The following is a 21,711-nucleotide window of genomic DNA, read 5'->3' on the forward strand; positions in this document are numbered from 1 at the left end:
GCGAATGAGGCTATACATACTAATATATAGTCACACAAATTGGTCATGTGAGTTCAAAAGCATATACTGTTCGTCATATATGAATTCATTTTTGTCATACCATGTTCATAAACATATACTATTCGTCATATATATGAGTATCAAATGAACAAATGGAAAAGAAAGGTGTACGAAATGGATATATCATGGATTGCATGGCACGCTCAATGAGGTTGGTAATGTTACTTTTTGTTTGTAGTTTATGCTATTGCGTGCCGTGTATCTTTCATTTTGATTATATATATCTTCAATTTTTGAGATGGAAACGTATATACATTGAATTTCTCATCAGGCATTATGTGGAATATTATACCACCTCTAGATTTTATTACTCACAACAAAGAAATATTTTATGTCTCACAAATAATACCCCTTTATTACGAGTAATAAGAACCGAAGGTAGTATGTAACATATTTAGTTAACAGACTTTTCCCATAAAGTCAATTTTTTTGGGGGTGTAATTATAAAGTCAATTATTAGTTTTACACTTCCCTTTTTTTCATAAAGTAGCATAAATCCACTTATTTTTTCTCATCAATTAAGCCTACTACCTCTTGTTTTATCTACTATCCTCTAAGTAAAAAAAATAAAAAATAAAATAAATAAAAAATAAAATAAATAAAAATAAAAAAAACCTCATTAGCCTTTAAATGTGTTAAAAGATAATATCTCACCACCCACTAATTACCAAGAGGTCCAAGACTACCAATTTTCACTGAGAGCAAGAAACAAAATCAAATGATTGTTTTTTAACCAGCGCTTGTGTTTTCCTGTAAAATGAGAGCATTTAAATGATAATTGACTTTATAAGTGTTTTCCTGTAAAATGAGAGCATTTAAATGATATAATTCATTTAATCAACTTTTTAAAACATAAAAACCCAATTTATTAAGATCAAAGAATAACAGGGATGTTGCTTTAAATATCATACATGCACAAACAGGATCAATACATTCAAAGTGCAAGGCTAATATATTAGACTAGGCAAGTCTGATAAAAATCACTTATCAATGGTTTTTGCCTTAATTCCTACTCAAATATTTTCCAGGGTTCTACCATTCAAGCACCAATACAAACTAAATAATTTAATTTAGCAGTAAAAGCTCAAATAAGCTTTGCTATCTAGCAACAACAGAGTACTTGTTATCGTGATTCGACTTTCCTTGCTACTGTTATCTGATCTTTCTCTTAGCTTAAGATCTGAAACCTGACCGTGTCAAGGGAACAATGTTATAAATGGCACGAAATATGTAGACGTTAAAGACAGGTAAACACCCTTCTTGAATCAGCTCGAACACACATGAATCATGCACCTCCAAATTATTATCAAACACAAAGTTCGCCCAGTTTGGATTGAGAAAGTGCTGAAAAGTTTGAAATCGCAGTGACCATCTGTATCCAACAATCCAGCTTCGGTTTCCAACCTGCAGCTTCACGTCTCGAGTGCCTTGGACCATGTGCTCTGTTGCCCATTTTCTTGGGATTGTCTGCTTACAAATCCACATATATATATATATACATCTTAAGTTGCATTGGTAAATTGTAGCAAATAATGGTAGGATAATAAACTATAGCATAGAAAAACTGTGTGATTATGCAACCAGAGAAGTAAATAATACGAGTACAAGTATTTAGCTAGGATAATGCAGAATTTTAATCCTTTAATGCTACCACCTTGGCCTACTATACATGTTCTTAGAATTATTTTTGTCTACTCACTAGTAAGAAACGCGCTAGAGATAGACATAAATATCTACTGGTATCCAACTCGACAATTTAGATTGTTTTTAACCTCTTTATCTAGTGGATGGATTACCCGACGAGTATATGTAGCATAGTCTTTCTGACATGGAAACCTTTCAATATTGATAACTCATTAATGACTTTTTTGGCATCAGCTTGTTTTACTAAATTAACCTCCTTACCTCTTGTACTTAGAAGCAGATAGACACTAAGATGTACTCCAAAAGATCACATTACTTAAACAGACCGAAGTACCAATTAAAGTCTGTGTACTGTTATTTATTTTCTTCCCATTTTATTTTCTAATTCATCTCAATATTGTTTCTACTAATTTACCAGCTCATAACCAAATAATCGGATTCCTGGCATGAAAAACAAGATCAAATTTTTCACATTTGAACTACGATAAGGAATTTTGAGATATTAATATTAACATATTAACTAGAGGATGGAGTTGCTCTTACTTTTAAACAGATTAATTAAACACTTTCCACAGGTAAAACAAAAACAATTAGATTAATTAGAACTTAGACAAACTCAGGGGTATTGAAAGGAAAACAAACCAGTAGAAACTTATGTTTAACATGTGTAGGCTTTAAGGTTATCTGAAACATAGGCGCGTTCTGAATCTTGTTCTGCCTCTGAATAGCCTCCATAAATTCGGTAGCCTTTTCTACAGCTCTTTCCTTTTCTTTATCTGTAGGGTCCCTCCTATTAGATATGAAGCATGCTCCGAGTTGGGGAGTTTTCCCTGCATGCATAACATGCTGATAAATTCATCAATTTGAAAAAAGAAATAAATAAATAACGTATGTTGCCTATTATCTTGCTAAGATATACATTAGGCCTTCATTCAAGGTCATAGCTTCAAATGGCGAATTATGCAGCAAATAATCAACAACACACGATGACTACCACGGTACGATCTCCATGACATCAGTCACCCACCAGAGATTGTTTTAAAAATTGTACCTTTAAGTCATATCATTCTAAGACACACAAATGGACTACTCTCCTATACTATTCCTGATACAAATTTGTCTGCTTATAAATCTCAGGTCTTCTGTGAGTAGTATGACAATGACAGGAAATTCCCCATGTTTTTGCTCTACCATTTTGCTAAATGATGCCTTAAAAAGACGACTTGTCCATTCTTAAGAAAATGTGCAATTGAATTGCTTATGAACAATTTACTAAATTGCTTTATATCAGTTATCTAAATCAGTAGCGTAATCACAAATTGGATTGATGAAATCCGATTCAGTGACCATTAGCCCAAGAGAGCATTTTTTCAGCCCTATTCAGTATATATTGCTCCTCTGCTACTGATGTTTCTTTATAGACTAATAGACCATCATAAAAATGTTCAACATTCGCCCCTCAACAATGTTTCACATTCACACAAACACCAACAGTCCGACCCAATAGAAACAGTTACATCAAGCCATATGCAGATACCACTTAAAAAAACTCTTTAGAATGATTCACATGATGAGACTCTGACAGACAAAATCCTTTCAAATTGTTACTAATGTGTGTGACACTATCAAAACTTTTAAATAAACCTTCGACCTTTACCTGAACACATGCAATTTTGATCACATTGTACATAATATATAAAAATTATATATAGATAATAAAACTTAAAGATGGTGTTATAACCTGTAGTAGAGTAATCTGATCTTGCCCTTGTTCTGCGCCTCCAAACAGGCTGGTACTCAGAATTATTTTGATCATCTTCGTCATCCTCACTTGTTTCAGCATTATAAGCAGAGTCATACTCAGAGTCATGGGATTCCTCATCAATCACAATTGGTTTCTGCGAACTTCCAACAGCAGCAGCAGCAGCAGCAGCAGGAGCAGGAGCAGGAGTACTCGTACTCGAACCATTATTGTTATCAGCCCAATTAAAATGCAAAGTACTCGTACAAGTAACTTTGTGCGAGGTAGAAGTATTACTCGCAAAGTGAGAGCCCTCCCTTTCGCAACCATTTTCCCTATCGAATACAGAGACTTTAAACGACGAATCTCCAGCATAATGAAACACCACAATGTCATTGACTTCAACTCCATGATCACTAACAAACTTCTCCCATCCATCTGAGAATTTCGTACCACTAACAAACTTTACTCTCCATTTGTTCTCATTTGGTCCGATTAGCGTACACCATGTTGACAGTTCCTCTTTGAAACATTCTATGAACTTTTGAGGAATTTTCTACCAAAACAAACAAAAAAAATATGTGATGAGCTTGGTAATTAAATGCCAATCAAGCTTAATACTTCATCCGTTGTTTATAAATTTCTCCATTTGAAACTTTAAGCTAGCTAATGCACAATTTGTGTATGGGAAGTTTGTCTTGATATGATTATATTTTCCAAAATTTATAAAATGTTAGATATTTTGAAACATCCCTAAACTAATCTAGCAAACGAGATTCCACTTGACTGTATTATTCGTTAAAATTGAACCATTTGAAGTTTTAAGCTAGCTAATGTACAATTAATGAACTAATGATTCAGGTAAAGAAAGTTTTATAAAGAAAGTTACTAAATGGCTATTAAAGTCAGCTACTTTGCTAAATTAAGATCCGGAATTAACACTAGCAAATGCATAAATAATATGGCAAATTCAAAGTTTATTTAAAATTGCATGTGTTCAGGTAAATTCCGGATCTTAATTTAGCAAAGTAGCTACATCTAACATACAAGATTCAAAAATTAACACTAGCAAATGCATAAATAATATGGCAAATTCAAACTCATTCTATAATTATCTCTTACTAAATTAATAAAAATGTTGATAATTTTGAAGTGCAATTTGAGACAAATCTAACAAACAAATTAAACTCTCACATAACTACATGAATAATTGAATATACTTTTCGTTATGTAGAAATTACAAATTGTGTTCCTCTTTGTTAACTTCTATCAATTTTTGGTGTCCAAAAAAATAAAAAAAACTTCTATCAAATTTTGAGAAATCTTCTCACAGTAGAAGATAAATTCACAGTAGAAGATAAATTCAGCATAAAAAAGCACTCGTAGTGAATGACAAGTAAATTACCAGTTCTTGAAGGAAATTGTGAGCTATAATCACGATAAACTGGTGATTAGTTGAAGGAAATTCAAGCCAATAATGGTAATTCTCCTTAATTTCACAACATTGGCATTTCTTTGCCATTTTTGCAAAAGCTGCCTTAGAGAAAGAGAAAGAGCAAGAGAAAGCAATTACTATTGGTAGAAGAAATAGTGAAAATCTTTTGGCAGAAAATCGTATAATATATACCGAGTAGTTGAATTTTATTGACACAAGTACGAGTAGTGATAGACCAGAGTAGTTGAATTTTATTTTTTGACACAAGTACGAGAGTAGTTGAATTTTATTGACACAAGTACGAGTAGTTGAATTTTATTGACACAAGTACGAGAGTAGTTGAATTTTATTGGCAAAATTGTATTGCTTATGGTAAAAAAGTAGTCTCTTTCCTCTTAATAACTATATTCAACACTATCATAACAGTATACAAATTAATCACAACAGTATACAAATTAATCATAACGCTACACAAATCAATAATAACTGAGCACCGACAAATACTTAAAATTCACCAGAAATAATCGAACTCAAACAATTTCCAACATAGAACTCACCGTTTTTAATGGCTAGAACCATAAGTTTGTGTCTCCGGCAAGGAACTTGTTTATGTTGAAAAACCATGAAAATCTTTCGCCGCCCTCCGACTTTACTACCTTTCATCATTTAAACTCTAAATAAATTCTTGCCACAAAATTCACACCTCCGGTAGATCAAGCACCGCGGTCCTCGTGGATGAAAAATACTACAAGTCCGATGAGAATTAAACTCCAACCGGAAGTACTCCATAGATTGCTCGCTCTTTTGTTTTTGGGTTATGTTTTTCCACTCCTCTTTTACCTTTTCTATTTTCATTTACATTAAAAAGTTATTTAAAAAATATAATTTTATATTGTGATATGGATAACTGTGAGCCTATACCTGATAGTGGGCTATAGTTACTCACACAAGTACATGTTTTACAAGTACTCCCTCTGTCCCTTATTTTTTGCCCCATTTGACTTTTCACGGTCTCCAAGACACGTCTTCAAATGCATATATCTCCATTTCTATACGCGTAAAAATTATAAAAATTTGATATTAATAAACTATACAATGAGACAATTCTAACAAGATTCCACATGAATATATTATCACTTATAGATCAACGAGAATTCATGGTCAAAGTTTTAAAAGTTTGACCCATATTTTTGCAATGGGGCAAAAATTATGGGACGGAGGGAGTAATAAATAAGGTTAGTGGAAAGTGGTAAATGTTTACTACTTGTTCACTCAGAGTTTTCTTTTTTATGTAAGGGATGAGGCAATTACGGAGTACTTGTTTTTTTTTTTGGCTTGTTAGTAGTCTCTACCTAATTAATGTTTTTTTTTTCTTAATATCATGAATAACTTAATATTAAAAGCGAAATCAGTTATGACACATGTCATCCACTAGTACTGTATTAAAGTGAAATCATATAGGATTTTTTTTTCTCGTTTTTTTTTTCTCATTCTAGGGTAGACCACAATCTTTCCCTTAATTTTATACAAATTTATAGAGATTATTAACTTGCTAAGTCACTATTTATTTTGTTTATAAATTTATATTTTATCAGCATACCCCACAATATCTTACTAATTCAATTTAATCACCTAAAAGCCTAAAATTACATACGGTTTAAAGTATAACATTTAAAAAATAAAAGGAGTGAGTAGTTAGTTCCACAAAGGCATTTTTCTTTCAATTCCATCTAAACAAAAATTACAAGTTAGCTACATAGATTACTATTACGACTCAAGTCTATACTCCAATGGGGCAAACAAGGGGACGGGTTGATTTATTTACCTAAAAAATGAGAGAATTTTAATGATAATTAAGAACTAAAATACTGTATATACCTAATTAAACCAATTCTCAAAACATAAAAACCCAATTTAAATACGATCAAATAAAAAACATGAACAATTCAACAAAGTGCAAGCTAAGGCTACCAGACTCTGTTTGGTAAAATCATTAATAATTGGTTTGCCTTAAATACAGACCAACTTCTAATCAAAGCACCAAAACATACAAACTAAATAACCTAATCGAGCAGTAACAAATGCATTAGACAAGCTTTGCTATATAGCAATGCAACTTCGGAGTACTTAACTAGCTTGTTATCAAAATCTGATCTTCCCTTATAGCTTAACATAAGATCTTTGATGGTGTCAAGGGAATAATTTTATCAACAACACGAAATATGTAGACGTTAAAGATAGGAGTAAGCCCATTCTGAATCAGCTCGAATACACACGAATCATGCACCTCTAAATTATTGTCAAGCACAAAGTTTCTCCAGTTTCGTTTGAGATAGTAGTAACAATTACAAGCCCCATTGTCTTCAAATTGGAATCCAACAATCCAGCTTCGATCTCCAACCTGCAGCTTCACAACATGAGATACTTGGACCATATGCTCTATTGCCCATTTGTTTGGAACTGTCTGCTTACAAATCCAAATATAGATTGGTAAACTATAGCAAACCAAAACTATATGAATAAGGGAAACAAAGAACATTTCTACAATGTGTCAAGTAATGCGTTAATATAGACATGTAAACATAGTGGAATTCAACTCAACAATTTTTAATAGTATTTAACCTAGCTCTTTATCTAGGGGATGGATTACCAACGCGTAAATGTACGCATAGTCTATATGACATGGCCGAACCCTTTCAACATTGGCAAATCATTGATGACTTTGTGGGCATTAGCTTAATTGTTTTATTAACTCAACCTCTTCACTTCTTTTACTCAGCTACATACACATACTAAGATGCATAAGAAACAAGATCAGATATTGTTGCACAATTGAACTATGATAAGAATTTTTGAGAGTAAAACTAATAAAATTATCATGATAACTAGTGGTTCGGGTTGCACTTACTTTGAAACAGAGTAATTAAACACTCTCCATAGCTAAAACAAAAAATTTAATTAGAAAGAACTAAGGGGTACAGAAGGGAAAACAAACTAGTAAAAATGTTTTGTAAACATGTGAAGGCTGCAAGGTTATCTGAAACATAGGCGCGCTCTGAATATTGTTCTGCTTCTTAACATAACTTTTAACCTCCATGAATCTTGTAGCCTTGTCAAAAGCTCTTATCTAGGATCCCTCCTATTCGATATGTAGCACAATTTGGTTTGGGGAGTTTTTTCTGCATAGTCATACGCTGATAAATTCATCAGTTTAGTACAAAAAATATTTCATCTGTTGCCTATTTTCTTTTGGCCTTCACTCAAGGCAACAACATTACATAGTTCCTTGTTTGTAATAATCGGGCCTTACACTACTTTAAAAGACCATAATGCAACAAATAATCAAGAACACACTGCCATAATCTCGCTAACACGAAACATTAGTAACCCACCAAAGATTGCTTTATAATCTCCAATTCATTATATATAAGACACACACAAGCTACTTCCCTAAACTTTTCTAAATTCAAATACAGTCTGCTCGTAAATTTCAGATCTTCTGCGAGTGGTATGCCACAGACAGGAAATTACCCATGTTTTGCTCTATTATTTTGCTAAATGCTTAAAAGTTTGCTTGTCCATTTTCTGCTCTACTATATCCCTAAATCTAACTCAGAGATTACTGCATTATTTCACTAGAACAAGCCAAAACTAGCATCATCTTAAAAATGCTCAACAGATACTGAGATATGTCATCCACGAGCAATGGCCATATGCAGATAACAACTCTAAAGAAACCTTGAAAATGATTTATATGCTGAGATACAAATCCACAGTTCAACATTTCACCCGAACAATCGCGCTACATGCTACAATATTAGGCTTAACACCCTTGTTCAGTAATTAATTTCTACTTGCTTTCTAGCAAAAATATACTCGTATATACTTCGTAGAAACTAATTACTGAACAAGGGTAAAAACTGAAAAAATGAAGCTAATACGATGTATTCTCCTCAGTCCAATACTCGTATGGGCCAAACAATAGTACCAACTACTAAGTAATGTGTTTTCCTGTAAAATGAGACCATTTAAATGATAATCAAGAATAAAGTATATAATTAATTCAATCAACTTTAAATACATAAAAACCCAATTAAACAAGATCAAATAATAATAGGGATGTCACTTTTAATATCATACGTGCACAAACAGGATCAATACATTCAACAGAGTGCAATGCTATTAAACTAAGCAAGTCTGATAAAAATCATTTATCAATGGTCTTTGCCTTAATTCCTACTCAAATAAATTCCAGTGCAACATCTAGGTTTTAACTTCTAAGCACCAAAATATACAAACTAAATAATCTAATTCAGCAGTAAAAGCTCAAACAATGGTCTTCCTCATCAATCATAATTGGTTTATGCGAACTTCCAACAGCAGCAGCAGCAGGAGAAGGATTAAGAGTCAGGGCAGGAGTAGGAGTAGGAGCAGGAGTACTCATACTCGTACTCGAACCATTGTTGTTATCAGCCCTCTTAAAGTGCAAAGTAATCGTACAACTAACTTTGTGTGAGCTAGAAGATGTATTACTCACAAAGTAAGAGCCCTCCCTTTCGCAACTACTCTCCCCATCGAATACAAAGACTTTAAACGACGAATCTCCAGCATAACGAAACACCACAATGTCATCAACTTCTATTCCGTGATCAGTGACAAACTTCTCCCATCCGTCTGTGAATTTCGTATCAATTTCATTTTCGGCTGAGCTTGAACACTTCACTCTCCATTTGTTTTCACTTGGTCCGATTAGTGTACACCATGTTGACAATTCCTCTTTGAAACATTCAATAAACTTCTGAGGAGTTTTCTACAAAGCAAAAAAAAAAAAAACAAAAAAAACAAAAACTTGTGATAAGTGGGTAGTTATGTGACAAATTTTAAACTTGAGGTCTTCAATCATTTGAAATTTCATACTTACTAATGCACAATTAATATGATAAGTTTAATACTCTTTCTATAATCAATTAATCATCCTTTGCTAAATTTATAAAATAATCCGGAGTAATAATAATTTTGAAAGTAGACCCAAGACAAATCTAGAAAAAAAGATTCCTGACTATATTTTTTGTTACCAACGAAACACAAGTTATGTTCTTCTTTGAAACATTATATGAAGTTTTGAGGAATTACTTACCAAAAACGAACAAAATCAAAACTCGTGATAAGTTGAGTAATTATATTAATACTTAGCTTCCACCCTTTGAAGTTTGAAGCTAGCTAATGCACAATTAATATGCAAGATTAATACTCTTCTTATAATAATTTTTTTGTAGGCAGAATTGCAAATTATGTTCTTGTAAAACAATCTAGAACCTTCAGAGTAACTAAAAAAAAAAAAAAAACTTGGCTTATAATGAGTTAAATAAAATGGTAAATAGGAAGAAAATTACCAGTTGTTGATGGAAATTGTAGGGCATAATCACAAGAAACTGGTGAGTTGTTGAAGGAAAGTTACGCCAGTAATGATAATTTTCCTTAATCTCACACCATTGGCATTTCTTTGCCATGTTTTTGCTAATGCTAGATTAGAGGAAGAGAGAAAAAGAAAGGGAGAAGAAATAAAGTTTTGGATGAATGCAAATCTTTTGGCAGAACTGCAAAAGATACTCATACTACTACTAGATGGTTGAATTTTACAGTACTTGATACAACATTACAACTAATACAAGTACTCCATGTTAATAAATGAGGACAATAAAAGATTTGTACTTGATTTTCAGAGTACCAGAGTACTCGTATTATACGAAGTAGTAATTTTATTGACATAATTTTCTAGCATGACAAGCGTTGAACATTTAAGAGCAATTATACTTTTGAACAAAAAGTTCTTTCGAAATCAAATTATGTTCCAATAAAAATGTAATTAAAAAAAAAAAAAATTCCCATAGTTGACATGGTTAAACTTTAATGTTAGTGGACCAACTCAACCAAAAGGTTAAGCCGATGGTTGAGGTCCAGGAATATATTTTATACTTTATCACGCCCTCTCACACGAGAGTTTGTTGGGTTAGAAGGGTGGATGCAACATAAACCCTCCTCACACTCTGCGTAAATATTCCACTTGAAAGTGGGGGTGGATGAGATTCAAATCCGTGACCTTTATGTCACGCTGGTTCTGATACCAAGTTAGAATATTCATAGAATATTCTTCTCCTAAGTATAGGATATATTTTGTATAAGATTATCTTTATAATATCTTTACATATAATATAGTTATCTAATATGATTAGGTTTCTCCTTGTAACCCTATAAATATTGACCAATGGAAATCACTCTGATTAAGAAGTTTATATTATCTGATATGGTATCACAGCTTGGGTTAGATCTTGGGATTGTTTAGATCTAAAAATTCTTCTTCCCTTGCCGGTGGGTTAGAAAATTAAACCCACGGCAGGATTCACAAACGATTACAACAAAAAAAAAATTAAAAATTTCGCTTCCGCAATATAATTACTGGGTACGATGGTTGACCATCACTGGCAACCCCTCTTGTGCTCCGACTTCCCACCACACACAGAAGCTTTGTGCACCACCTCTACCTCTTGGTTCTCCACCTAATACGCCACCTAGCTCACTTATAACTTATGTGAGCGACTTGCAATCTTGCATATCGTATCATAGACTGATAATAGTCTATGATACCAAACCCACAAGATGAACCACCCTTCATATTTTAAATATTTTTTCCTCTTAACGTCATCGGCAACAGAAAAAGCACAGTCTCCCTCCATCTCCTTATTAATTGTCGTAACACTCCAAGCCACCCTTCCAAGAGGAGGTATTTAGTTAGTGGCCATCTTTCCTCTTTGGAGCCATCTTCAAGTACAACATAAGGAGAAGAGAGATGTTGGATTATTTTTGCTCCAATTGCCAATGAAACTTTGACCTTTTAATTTATTTTTAATTTTCTAACTAATGCATGCGATGGGATTTGTCATTCTCTAAATGCAGCCACTGCTTTGTTTTAGTTTTTGGTGGGATTTATCTCCTTGTGTGGTCAATTTCTTTTTTTAGAGGTAGATGTTCCAAGTGGTTAAGTGGTGGGATTTTAGTATATTCCTGAGCAATTTTATTTGCTTTTATTGAATTGTGATTTCCAGTAGCATTAGTGCTCTCTCTTTAGACGGTAGTCCGATCCTCTTCTTTTCACCGGATCTACAACCTGGCCTAAATTCGCAACTCGTGCGCGGCCCTTCAACTTCTTCTTGCCTAGCAGCACTCTTTTCCCTTATGCATAGATTGTGGCTATTGCTTCTCCTCGTCGTCACTGGCACTCTTTGGCTGCTTCTCTTTTGATCATGGGTTACCATAATATCCTTCACCGTTTAATGTAAGATTCAGATCCAGTTTGAGCATCCGATTTTTCTCCCGCTCCGACTGTGGGGGTGTGATAGAGAATATTCATAGAATATTCTCCTCCTAGGTATAGGATATATTTTGTATAAGATTATTTTTATGATATCTTTACATATCTTATAGTTATCTAATATGATTAGGTTTCTCCTAGTAACCCTATAAATATTGATCAATGGAAATCACTCTGATTAAGGAGTTTATATGATCTGACATTTATATTTATGTCGATACACTAGTTTGATCCTAATCTTATATTCCCTCCTTTATTTTTTTTTAAGTTAGAGTTAGGATTGCGCAGAGTTTTAATTATAAAAAATGAACATGAAGAAGAAGAAGAAGAAGAAGAAGAAGAAGAAGAAGAAGAAGAAGAAGAAGAAGAAGAAGAAGAAGAAGAAGAATGTGGGAGGAAGAAGATGATGAATAGTAGTTAACGGTGTTAACTTGATAGACGGTCGCACACCTAACAAAAATAACAAAAGCCTAACTAATCCTCCTAATATGTAGTAAGGTAAGTCAGGGTCGTCGATCCCACAAAGAAGGTGTATCCCCAAAAACCAAACCCAGTGATGAATACCTTTCACGTCTTTGATTATCAAGTTAGGTGAAGAGTTGAAGTGTCTCGTGAAGTTCCCTTTAGCCTTGACCATTTCTAACCTTTCCTAAAATGTTTTAAACCCAAAACCATTTATTTCGTGCCATTAAACCTAAAATCATTCATTTTGTGTCCTTTCTAAAATCATCCAAATTAATCTATTTTGGTCCATAATCCTGGTCCAAATATTTTTTAGTTGAATGGGGTTTGAAAAGAGCTTTCCAACGATATATTATAAGCCAAAATCCGAGTTATAACAAGGAAGTTATGGCCAAAATACTAAACCGAGCCCAAACCGAGCCTTACCTGCGACCCAATGATCATGTGGAGGGTCCATTAACCTTAACCTCATTCCTAAACCAATTAGGATTTATTACAAGTTTATATAATCCTCTAGAAGGTTATTGTTTTCGATCCTAAATCCCTTAGGATTTATTATTAGCTTCTAAAAGGTTCCAATTTATCCTGTTTTTGAAAAGATAAAGACTTAAAAATTTTACACCAGATAAAACACTTGTTTTTTAAAGATTTTGATTCTGATAAAATTAAAATACGTACGCAAATTCGATTAACCCAATTTGATTGAAAGTCACGGATTCAATCTTCCAAAAACTATCGCTGAGCGACAGTACCATCGCGTCGCGATAAGCCTATCGCGCCGTGATGGAACTTGTTTTACTCCAAATCAAATTCTGACTCTTTTTTTTATCTTTCGACCCTCTTTTTTCTTATAAATAGAGGTCGTTTCACCCCGTTTTCAATCATCAACAAGCTTGATCACCAACAATCATCATCTAATCCCCTCTCTAATATTCTTTATCTCTCTCTTGTTTTCTCATGTTCTTAGCCTAGCCTAAACACATCCCAACACATCCAAATACACATCCTTGATACTTTTCCTCGATCAAACATCATACCTCCTTCATGAGCCTTGAATACTCCAAGCACTTCTCGACATTGCCTTCAACCTTAACGTGAAAGGTTGGTAATTCTGAGGGTTTGGTCCCAAATCTATATTTCAACTCATATTTGATTTATTTGTTTGATTTAATGTTTCTTGAAGTTACTAACGTGTGTAGTATTTTGATAGAAAAAAATACGAGACATCAAAGTAAGTAATTCGATTACTTAATTATTCTTTTGATATAGAAATCATGTTAGGATGTTGATTTTGATTCCTAGTATCATGTTTAGGGTGTTAATTAATATTCCTAAAATCATGCTTTTTTGTATCATGTTTAGGTTAATGCTTTGATAATTATTTTTATTTAGTGACATGCTACGATTTGTTATTAATCCGTTTAATACCATGCCTAGGATCTTGCTAATTATACTATTGATGAGATTTTGATTATATTGATATTATTACACTAGTAGAAAAAATGAAAACCGCACCCCCCTTTTCGCAGCGGTTATTTAAAACCGGTGGGAAAAGAAATGGGCGGGATTCTGAAAATTACTTTTCCCACCGGTTCCTTATAAACCGGTGCGAAATGTTTGTTTTCCCACCGGTTTGAACCGGTGCCAAAATATTTTGTAAAAAAAAAGGGGGGGAAGGAAGAGATTTCGCAGCGGTTCAGCATAAACCGGTGGGAAAAGCTTATTTAGGACCGGTTCGAACCGGTGCGGAATTTAACCCAGCAACCCGCCTAATTTTAATTACTTCAATTCGCGAAACCTTTCTTTTTCCTTCAATTCATTCCCCTGCTTTTCCACATTGAGTTCTTCGTTCCTTCTCTCGTTCTCGCCTAGCTCACCATTGTTGTCCTTCATTGAAGCGCACTCTGAGCTTTCTCACCTCCATTGCCGCCAAGGTCAATTTGTTTTTTCTCTCCATAGCCCTCCTATATTGAAACGCATGCAGAGCTTTCTCATCCCGGTCTATTGAAGCGAATTCAAGGGTTTTCTCACCTCCATTGTAGCAGCTTCGAGGTAAGATGTATTTTGGGTCTTCTTATTCTATTGAATTCTTTCGCAATATAGGGTTAGTCATTGATTTTCTTTGCAATTACATAATTCTAGGGTTAATTTGTCGGCCTGCTGTTGTGAGTTCGAGAACATGGGGTTTGAACCAGAATGAGGCTGAAAGGCGGTTGGTCTTAGTCTGCTGTTCTTGTGAATTTCGAGCTTGCTGTTGTGACTTTTGATTTTGCTGTTGTATTCAGGTAAAGCTGCTGTCTTTGATATGTGTTCATTTGTAAAATGTCGCTTACTGTAGTCCTTAGGAAATGCAGGTCTTTGATATGTGTTTAGTTGTGGTGGTTCCATGTAGAGTAATTTGGTTTCTAAGACTGGTGTTAGGAAGGTTGGTTATAGGGAAACTGTGAGAGTTTTAAAAAGAATTCTTGCTATTATTTGTGAGTGAAAGTGGGAGTTCTAAAAGGATTCTAACTTTCTAAGGGTCACACAACATTTTTATTTCTATCAATAAGACTCTAAACTAATCTGCATATTCAATTGTCAGTGTATGTGCATCAATTACTAACATTTTTTCATTTTGAATCTTAGAGCAATGATATAGCTTTCTTTTAAATTAAGTGTGATTAGAAATATTACGAGACAGTCGAGACTTGTGTTTTTCATCACCTGAAATTAGTATTTTTTTGTAAATTTCTATTGGGTAATACAAGTATATATATATATATATATATACATATGTTGCCTGATATATATATTTGTGATGATAGGTTTTGGCTACCGTAGGTAAGTAGTAAATGATTGATAGATTATAGTTGAGAAAATCCTTTAGATAGTAGTTCATATATAGATTCTGTCAAAGATGTCATTGTTTGAGTAGCTTCTTGTATACATCAACATGCTTACATTTCTCTTATAGATTCAAGTTTATATTATTGTACATTTGTTTTACTTTACTAGTTGTGGTGTCATGGTCCAGGCTTATTGCATTATTTGGTAAATTATGACTCATCTTAGTAGTCAGGCCTTAGTAATTTAAGCTTATTCCTTCTTTCTCATCCTTGACCATTCCACTATTCCTTTGTATTTTTTTAATGTTTGATTTTTTTAAGGACTAACAACCAAACTCAACAATGGGAGTAATGGTGTTGAATATCAAACACTTATATAGTAAATAATATAAATAACCCATGCATCGACACTATAATGATAACTAATGAACTGGTGGGCTTGCATCGACACCATCGACACCATAATGATAACACTTATAAATATATATATATATATGTATTTTCTATGCCATCCTCAAGTTATATAAGCTCTTGAATGCCTACTTAGAGTCATTCAAAATGGCCCGAAGAATAAGGCCTATATCACTACTTGTATGCCTATTTTCTATATTTTTAATCAAATTAACTCATTCTTCCTCTTAACATGTCATTCTTACCTAGTTAGAGGGAGCTAAGGCTTGAAATCACATTAAAAGAGCATTTGAGTGGTTTTTGGACGCAATTTCATTCAAAATGGCCCGAATAAGGCCTATATCACTACTTGTATGCCTATTTTCTATATTTTTAATCAAATTACCTCATTAATCCTCTTAACATGTTATTCTTATGTAGTTAGAGGCAGATAAGGCTTGAAATCACATTAAAAGACCATTTGAATGGTTTTTGGACGCAATTTCATTAAAAATGGCCCGAATAAGGCCTATATCACTACTTGTATGCCTATTTTCTATATTTTTAATCAAATTACCTCATTCTTCCTCTTAACATGTCATTCTTACCTAGTTAGAGGCAGTTAAGGCTTGAAATCACATTAAAAGAGCATTTGAATGGTTTTTGGACGCAATTTCATTCAAAATGGCCCGAATAAGGCCTATATGATCACTACTTGTATGCCTATTTTCTACATTTATTGCCAAATCAACTCATTCTTCCTCTTAACATGTCATTTTTACCTATTTAGAGACAGCTAAGGCTTGAAATCACATTAAAAGAGCATTTCAATGGTTTATGGACGCAATTTCATTCAAAATAGGCGAAATAAGGCCTATATCACTACTTGTATGCCTATTTTCTATATTTTGAATCAAATTACCTCATTCTTCCTTTAAACATGTCATTATTACCTAGTTAGAGGCAGCTAAGGCTTGACATCACATTAAAAGAGCATTTGAATGGTTTTTGGACGCAATTTCATTCAAAATTGCCCGAATAAGGCCTATATGATCACTACTTGTATGCCTATTTTCTATATTTTTAATCAAATTAGCTTATTCTTCCTTTAAACATGTCATTATTACCTAGTTAGAGGCAGCTAAGGCTTGAAATTACATTAAAAGAGCATTTGAAGTGTTTTAAGATGCATTTTCAACCTAAATAGCCCGAATAAGGCCTATATCACTACTTGTATGCCTATTTTCTACACTTCTTATCAAATCAACTCATTCATTCTTTTAACATGTCATTATTACTTAGTGAGAGGCAGCTAAGGCTTTAAATCACATTAAAAGAACAACTAAAGGGTTTTTGGACGCAATTTCATTTAAATTAGAGCAATTACTATCATTAATGTTAGTTTGATTAATGATGCGTTATTCTTTAGCAATATATGTATGTATTAATTACTTACTAACTTTTGTTTTTTCTTTTTAATTTTTTTATAGATTCATATGTGAATTGAAGCACAAGTTTAGCTTGAAGACTACAAATTTAGCTCAATTGTGGTATGAATTATAAACTTAGTCTATGTTTCTTTTTCTTGATTCATGATGAAAGTTTTCTCATGCTATTACAACTTGTGTATTGTTTAATGACAAATTAATGCAACAATATATAAATGCTTGCATCATCATATGCCTAGATACCCGTTCAAGGCTTTCTCATTAGGAGAAAGTCTTGAATAGTCCCCGGTTGGGACTGTTCTTGAACGTTTACTCTCACTTAGGTGGTGAATGTATGTCAGTTTTTTCGATTTTAAGGAACATCTTGGCTTAGCATTTCCTCGATCACCATGTTCTCTGGGTACATATGTGGGTAAGTAATTACCTACGTCGTGTACTTGGAGAAGTGGGGGGAAATGCTGCCGGATTTTCCTTAAAATTGGAAATCTGATATACATTCACTAGTGAGAGTAAACGTTCAAGGATGGGTTAGGTTGGAGTGATAAGGACCCTTTGGAAGCATATATGCATTTTTGTATCTATATGAATGTTATATGCATGTTGCGTGTTTGAATTTGATTTATATATATATAATAGATGTAGCAATTATACATTATTCGTAATATGTTGCCATGTTTAGAGACAATTTACTTAATGGAGAAAGATCGTGGCTGGATGAATGGTAGACGTGATACTTTGGAATTCTTTGATGGGGTTCAAGAGTTTTGTGAGAGGGCTTCATCTTATCAGCGCAGAATGGGTTTCGATTGCCTTTATTGTCCTTGTGTTGATTGTAATAATGTGAAGGTGGTTAATAGTGTTGATATCATTAGAGATCATGTAGTTTGCCGTGGGTTTAGGCTTAAATACCATGTGTGGATTTGGCACGGTGAAGAAGGAGAGTACAATGGGGATGTTATTGGGAATGATGTGCATGATGATAGAAGCAATGATATTCGTGTGGACGAGGAATACAAGAATGATGAATTTATTGCTGATAATGGTGATGAGGATGGATTTGATGATGATCAGGTGGATGTGGTGGAGGATGAAGGGGTGAATGAAATGATGCGTGGTGTTGAAGGTGACGTGTTTGAGTCGTTATCGGAGGCTTCTAAAAAGCCTTTGTATCCTGGGTGCAAAAAATACTCCAAACTATCAGCTGTGCTAACACTGTTTAACATTAAGTCGAAGCATGGGTGGACGGACAACAGTTTTACGTCTTTGTTGATCGTGTTAAGTGAGATGTTGCCTACCGGGAATGAAATAGGCCTTATTCGGGCCATTTTGAATGAAATTGCGTCTTAAAACACTTCAAATGCTCTTTTAATGTAATTTCAAGCCTTAGCTGCCTCTAACTAGGTAATAATGACATGTTTAAAGGAAGAATGAGGTAATTTGATTAAAAATATAGAAAATAGGCATACAAGTAGTGATATAGGCCTTATTCGGGCCATTTTGAATGAAATTGCGTCTTAAAACACTTCAAATGCTCTTTTAATGTAATTTCAAGCCTTAGCTGCCTCTAACTAGGTAATAATGACATGTTTAAAGGAAGAATGAGGTAATTTGATTCAAAATATAGAAAATAGGCATACAAGTAGTGATATAGGCCTTATTTCGCCTATTTTGAATGAAATTGCGTCCATAAACCATTCAAATGCTCTTTTAATGTGATTTCAAGCCTTAGCTGTCTCTAACTAGGTAAAAATGACATGTTAAGAGGAAGAATGAGTTGATTTGGCAATAAATGTAGAAAATAGGCATACAAGTAGTGATCATATAGGCCTATGTATTAATTTTTTGCCTAACTTAAATTGTAAATGTATTTTTACATACATAACCTAAGTAATTAATTCTAGCTAACATCATTTTTGTTTAACCAAGTTTTGCAAGGTACAGAAAGGAGGTCCATTGACAAGCAAAGAGCTTAATGAAGTTCGAGACATGTTAGCGTCTTTCATCACATATAATTTAATTTGAACTTGTTAACTTATACATTAATTATTAGTATAGTTTGTAAATATAACACCTTTTAATGAATGAGTTGTAAAAGCTATATGGCATTTCATTGTATCACATTTACGGTTATTAATTAATATTTATGTATTGTTGTTATTATTCCAATTCAATGTAAAATTATTATATTATTAGTATTTTTAATAATAATAATAATAATATAATAATAATAATAATACGGGTAATAATAATAATTATTATTATTATTACTGTTATTATAATATATATTAATGGCAGAATTAATACAGGATGTGCAGGTATTTAATTATTTTTAATTATCAAAATTTTTTTTTAAAAAAAAAAAACAGGTTTTTCCCACCGGTTTACACATTGAACCGGTGGCCAAAACAATTTCTAAAACTGGCGGGCTAACTTTTCCCACCGGTTCAATGAGTAAACCGCTTCGAAATGTCACGGTTTTGCCACCGGTTCACCCCAAAACCGGTGGGAAAATCAAGCGTTTTTGCCACCGGTTCACTTCAAAACCGGTGGGAAAAGTTCTTTTTGCCACCGGTTTTGAACCGGTGGGAAAGCTTTGAGGATTTAGCACCCCCCAAATTAAAAACGGTTCAAAACCGGTGGGGAATGGGTGGTTTGAACCGGTGGGGATTAGGGTTTTTCGCCTAGTATTATGATGATGATTGTTGTGTTAATTATGCATTGCTTGATTATTCATGATTGATTGTTATTGCTTGATCACGTCCTTTCTTGCAAGTTTAAAGGGAATTTGTACTAGAAATCACGCCTAATAAGATAATTAATAATTTGATTTTAGCTAATATGATTTTAATTCAAGTAATCACCAATAATAGATTTATTTGTGCATTAATAATCAACCAACGTTGATTAAACAGGTTTAGGGCTAACTTGTTGTATGTATGTTGATCGGAAAGTGCACATGAATGTCATAAGAATTAAGTAGAGGCCAATTTAAGGCGGATTCAATCTCTTTTAGGTTGGATTTGTACCATCATCCCCGAATATCCAGTCATGGTTGCGGACCACTATGGAGTTAGCGATCTCCGTGATCGTGTGATGAGGTGTAACCTTCACACCCGTGAACAGTTACAAGTTCCTAAACTTGTTGGCGACTTTTTTATCTCTAGCTTCCTTCCCTTTGAACGCCACCATGCCTAAAAGCATGATCACAGTGGGGTTCAAAGGTTGGGTTTGAAAAATTCATTGCAGAAGGTAGTATCAAAATTGGGTTGCTATGAATTATTTAGTAAAGTCAATCAAAATAAAGTTGAAATTATTATACTACTAAAGCAAGAAAATCAAATAATAAAAACATCTAGAATTAAGTATCACCACTAGCATAATCAATACAAGACAAAGTCCTACCCAACCAATTAATTATATGTTCACAAGGAAAGGTACGCCCTATAAAATACCAAATATCTCTCCCGAGTTGTCAATGGCTTCCCTAATTAACAATCAAACCTACTTCCGTGGAATCATGCAAATTAAAGACATTAAGTCCAGCCCCCTAACTAATAATCCATTCTACCTACTTCCGTGGAGAATTTCATACCCTTAATTGATCTATTCAAATCCTTCAAAACCCAACTCTCGTTGCGATCAAGACAATGGAATAATAACAATACCAATTATCCCTAATCTAGTATTGGCATAAGCACAATCAATTAAGCATGAACAATATAAACAATTAATTGAGAATTTAAAAGAATAAATCAAGTATCAATCATGACTAGGGTTCAGCCTAACCCTAGAATTAATATGCTAAGAAAACATCATTACTAAAATAAATAATGCAAATAAGAATAAATCCATGGACTTAAAAGTACAGCCAATGTGAAAATATCAAAACCAATATATATTAAATATACCTAACTCCTTATTAAGCGGCCACTATCTCCTATTTATATGCTTATGTATTAGGTAAAACCATTATCATTAGGACTCTAAGATAATCGGCAAAAATCTATCCAAATCATGCAAAATATCTTGGCCACGAGTAAGCTGCGGTGGAGCACTGTGAGCCGCAAGAAGGCCGCGGAGAAATCTACCATCATGTTTCTTATTCTTCATTTTGTGAGCTAGCCGCAGGTAGGCCGCGGAGGAGTGCTACATGCCGCAACATGGTTGCGGAGTAGGCTGCATTGAGCTCCTTTATGCCTTAATTGGTGCTACAAGTTGCTCATTTGGTGTCAATTAAGGCCACGGATGAATCATTGTACTGCTTGTGTTCTTGGTTTTGATGTTGATTATCTCCAAGACCTTCATTAACAATAATGCTCATAACCTCTCTAGCA

The 21,711-nt window shown here is 33.7% G+C and overlaps 2 protein-coding genes across 2 annotated transcripts; both read right to left on the reverse strand.

The window, feature by feature from the left end:
* Positions 1 to 926: 926 nt before the first annotated feature.
* Positions 927 to 5,093, reverse strand: LOC110725254 (B3 domain-containing protein REM16-like). The gene is made up of 4 exons (XM_021904742.1): positions 4,851 to 5,093; positions 3,446 to 4,001; positions 2,347 to 2,534; positions 927 to 1,527 (listed from the first exon to the last, which is right to left on the reverse strand). The coding sequence occupies exons 1-4, from the start codon at positions 4,965 to 4,967 to the stop codon at positions 1,234 to 1,236; spliced, it is 1,155 nt and encodes a 384-aa protein (XP_021760434.1). The 5' UTR covers positions 4,968 to 5,093; the 3' UTR covers positions 927 to 1,233.
* A 4,099-nt stretch (positions 5,094 to 9,192) lies between these two features.
* Positions 9,193 to 10,390, reverse strand: LOC110725090 (B3 domain-containing protein REM16-like). Its single transcript, XM_021904560.1, has 2 exons — positions 10,274 to 10,390; positions 9,193 to 9,690 (listed from the first exon to the last, which is right to left on the reverse strand). The coding sequence occupies exons 1-2, from the start codon at positions 10,388 to 10,390 to the stop codon at positions 9,193 to 9,195; spliced, it is 615 nt and encodes a 204-aa protein (XP_021760252.1).
* Positions 10,391 to 21,711: the final 11,321 nt, after the last annotated feature.

Source organism: Chenopodium quinoa, unplaced genomic scaffold (assembly GCF_001683475.1).
Source record: "Chenopodium quinoa cultivar QQ74 unplaced genomic scaffold, ASM168347v1, whole genome shotgun sequence".
Lineage (NCBI taxonomy): Eukaryota > Viridiplantae > Streptophyta > Magnoliopsida > Caryophyllales > Amaranthaceae > Chenopodium > Chenopodium quinoa.

Coding starts and splice junctions, on each gene's coding strand:
- LOC110725254 (XM_021904742.1), bottom strand. CDS start 4,967: ATGGCAAAGAAATGCCAATGTTGTGAAATTAAGGAGAATTACCATTAT. Junction 2,535..3,445: donor ATCAGATTACTCTACTACAG/GTTATAACACCA, acceptor TTATGCATGCAG/GGAAAACTCCCCAACTCGGA. Junction 1,528..2,346: donor TTAAACATAAGTTTCTACTG/GTTTGTTTTCCT, acceptor ATTTGTAAGCAG/ACAATCCCAAGAAAATGGGC.
- LOC110725090 (XM_021904560.1), bottom strand. CDS start 10,390: ATGGCAAAGAAATGCCAATGGTGTGAGATTAAGGAAAATTATCATTAC. Junction 9,691..10,273: donor ACAATTTCCATCAACAACTG/GTAATTTTCTTC, acceptor TTTGCTTTGTAG/AAAACTCCTCAGAAGTTTAT.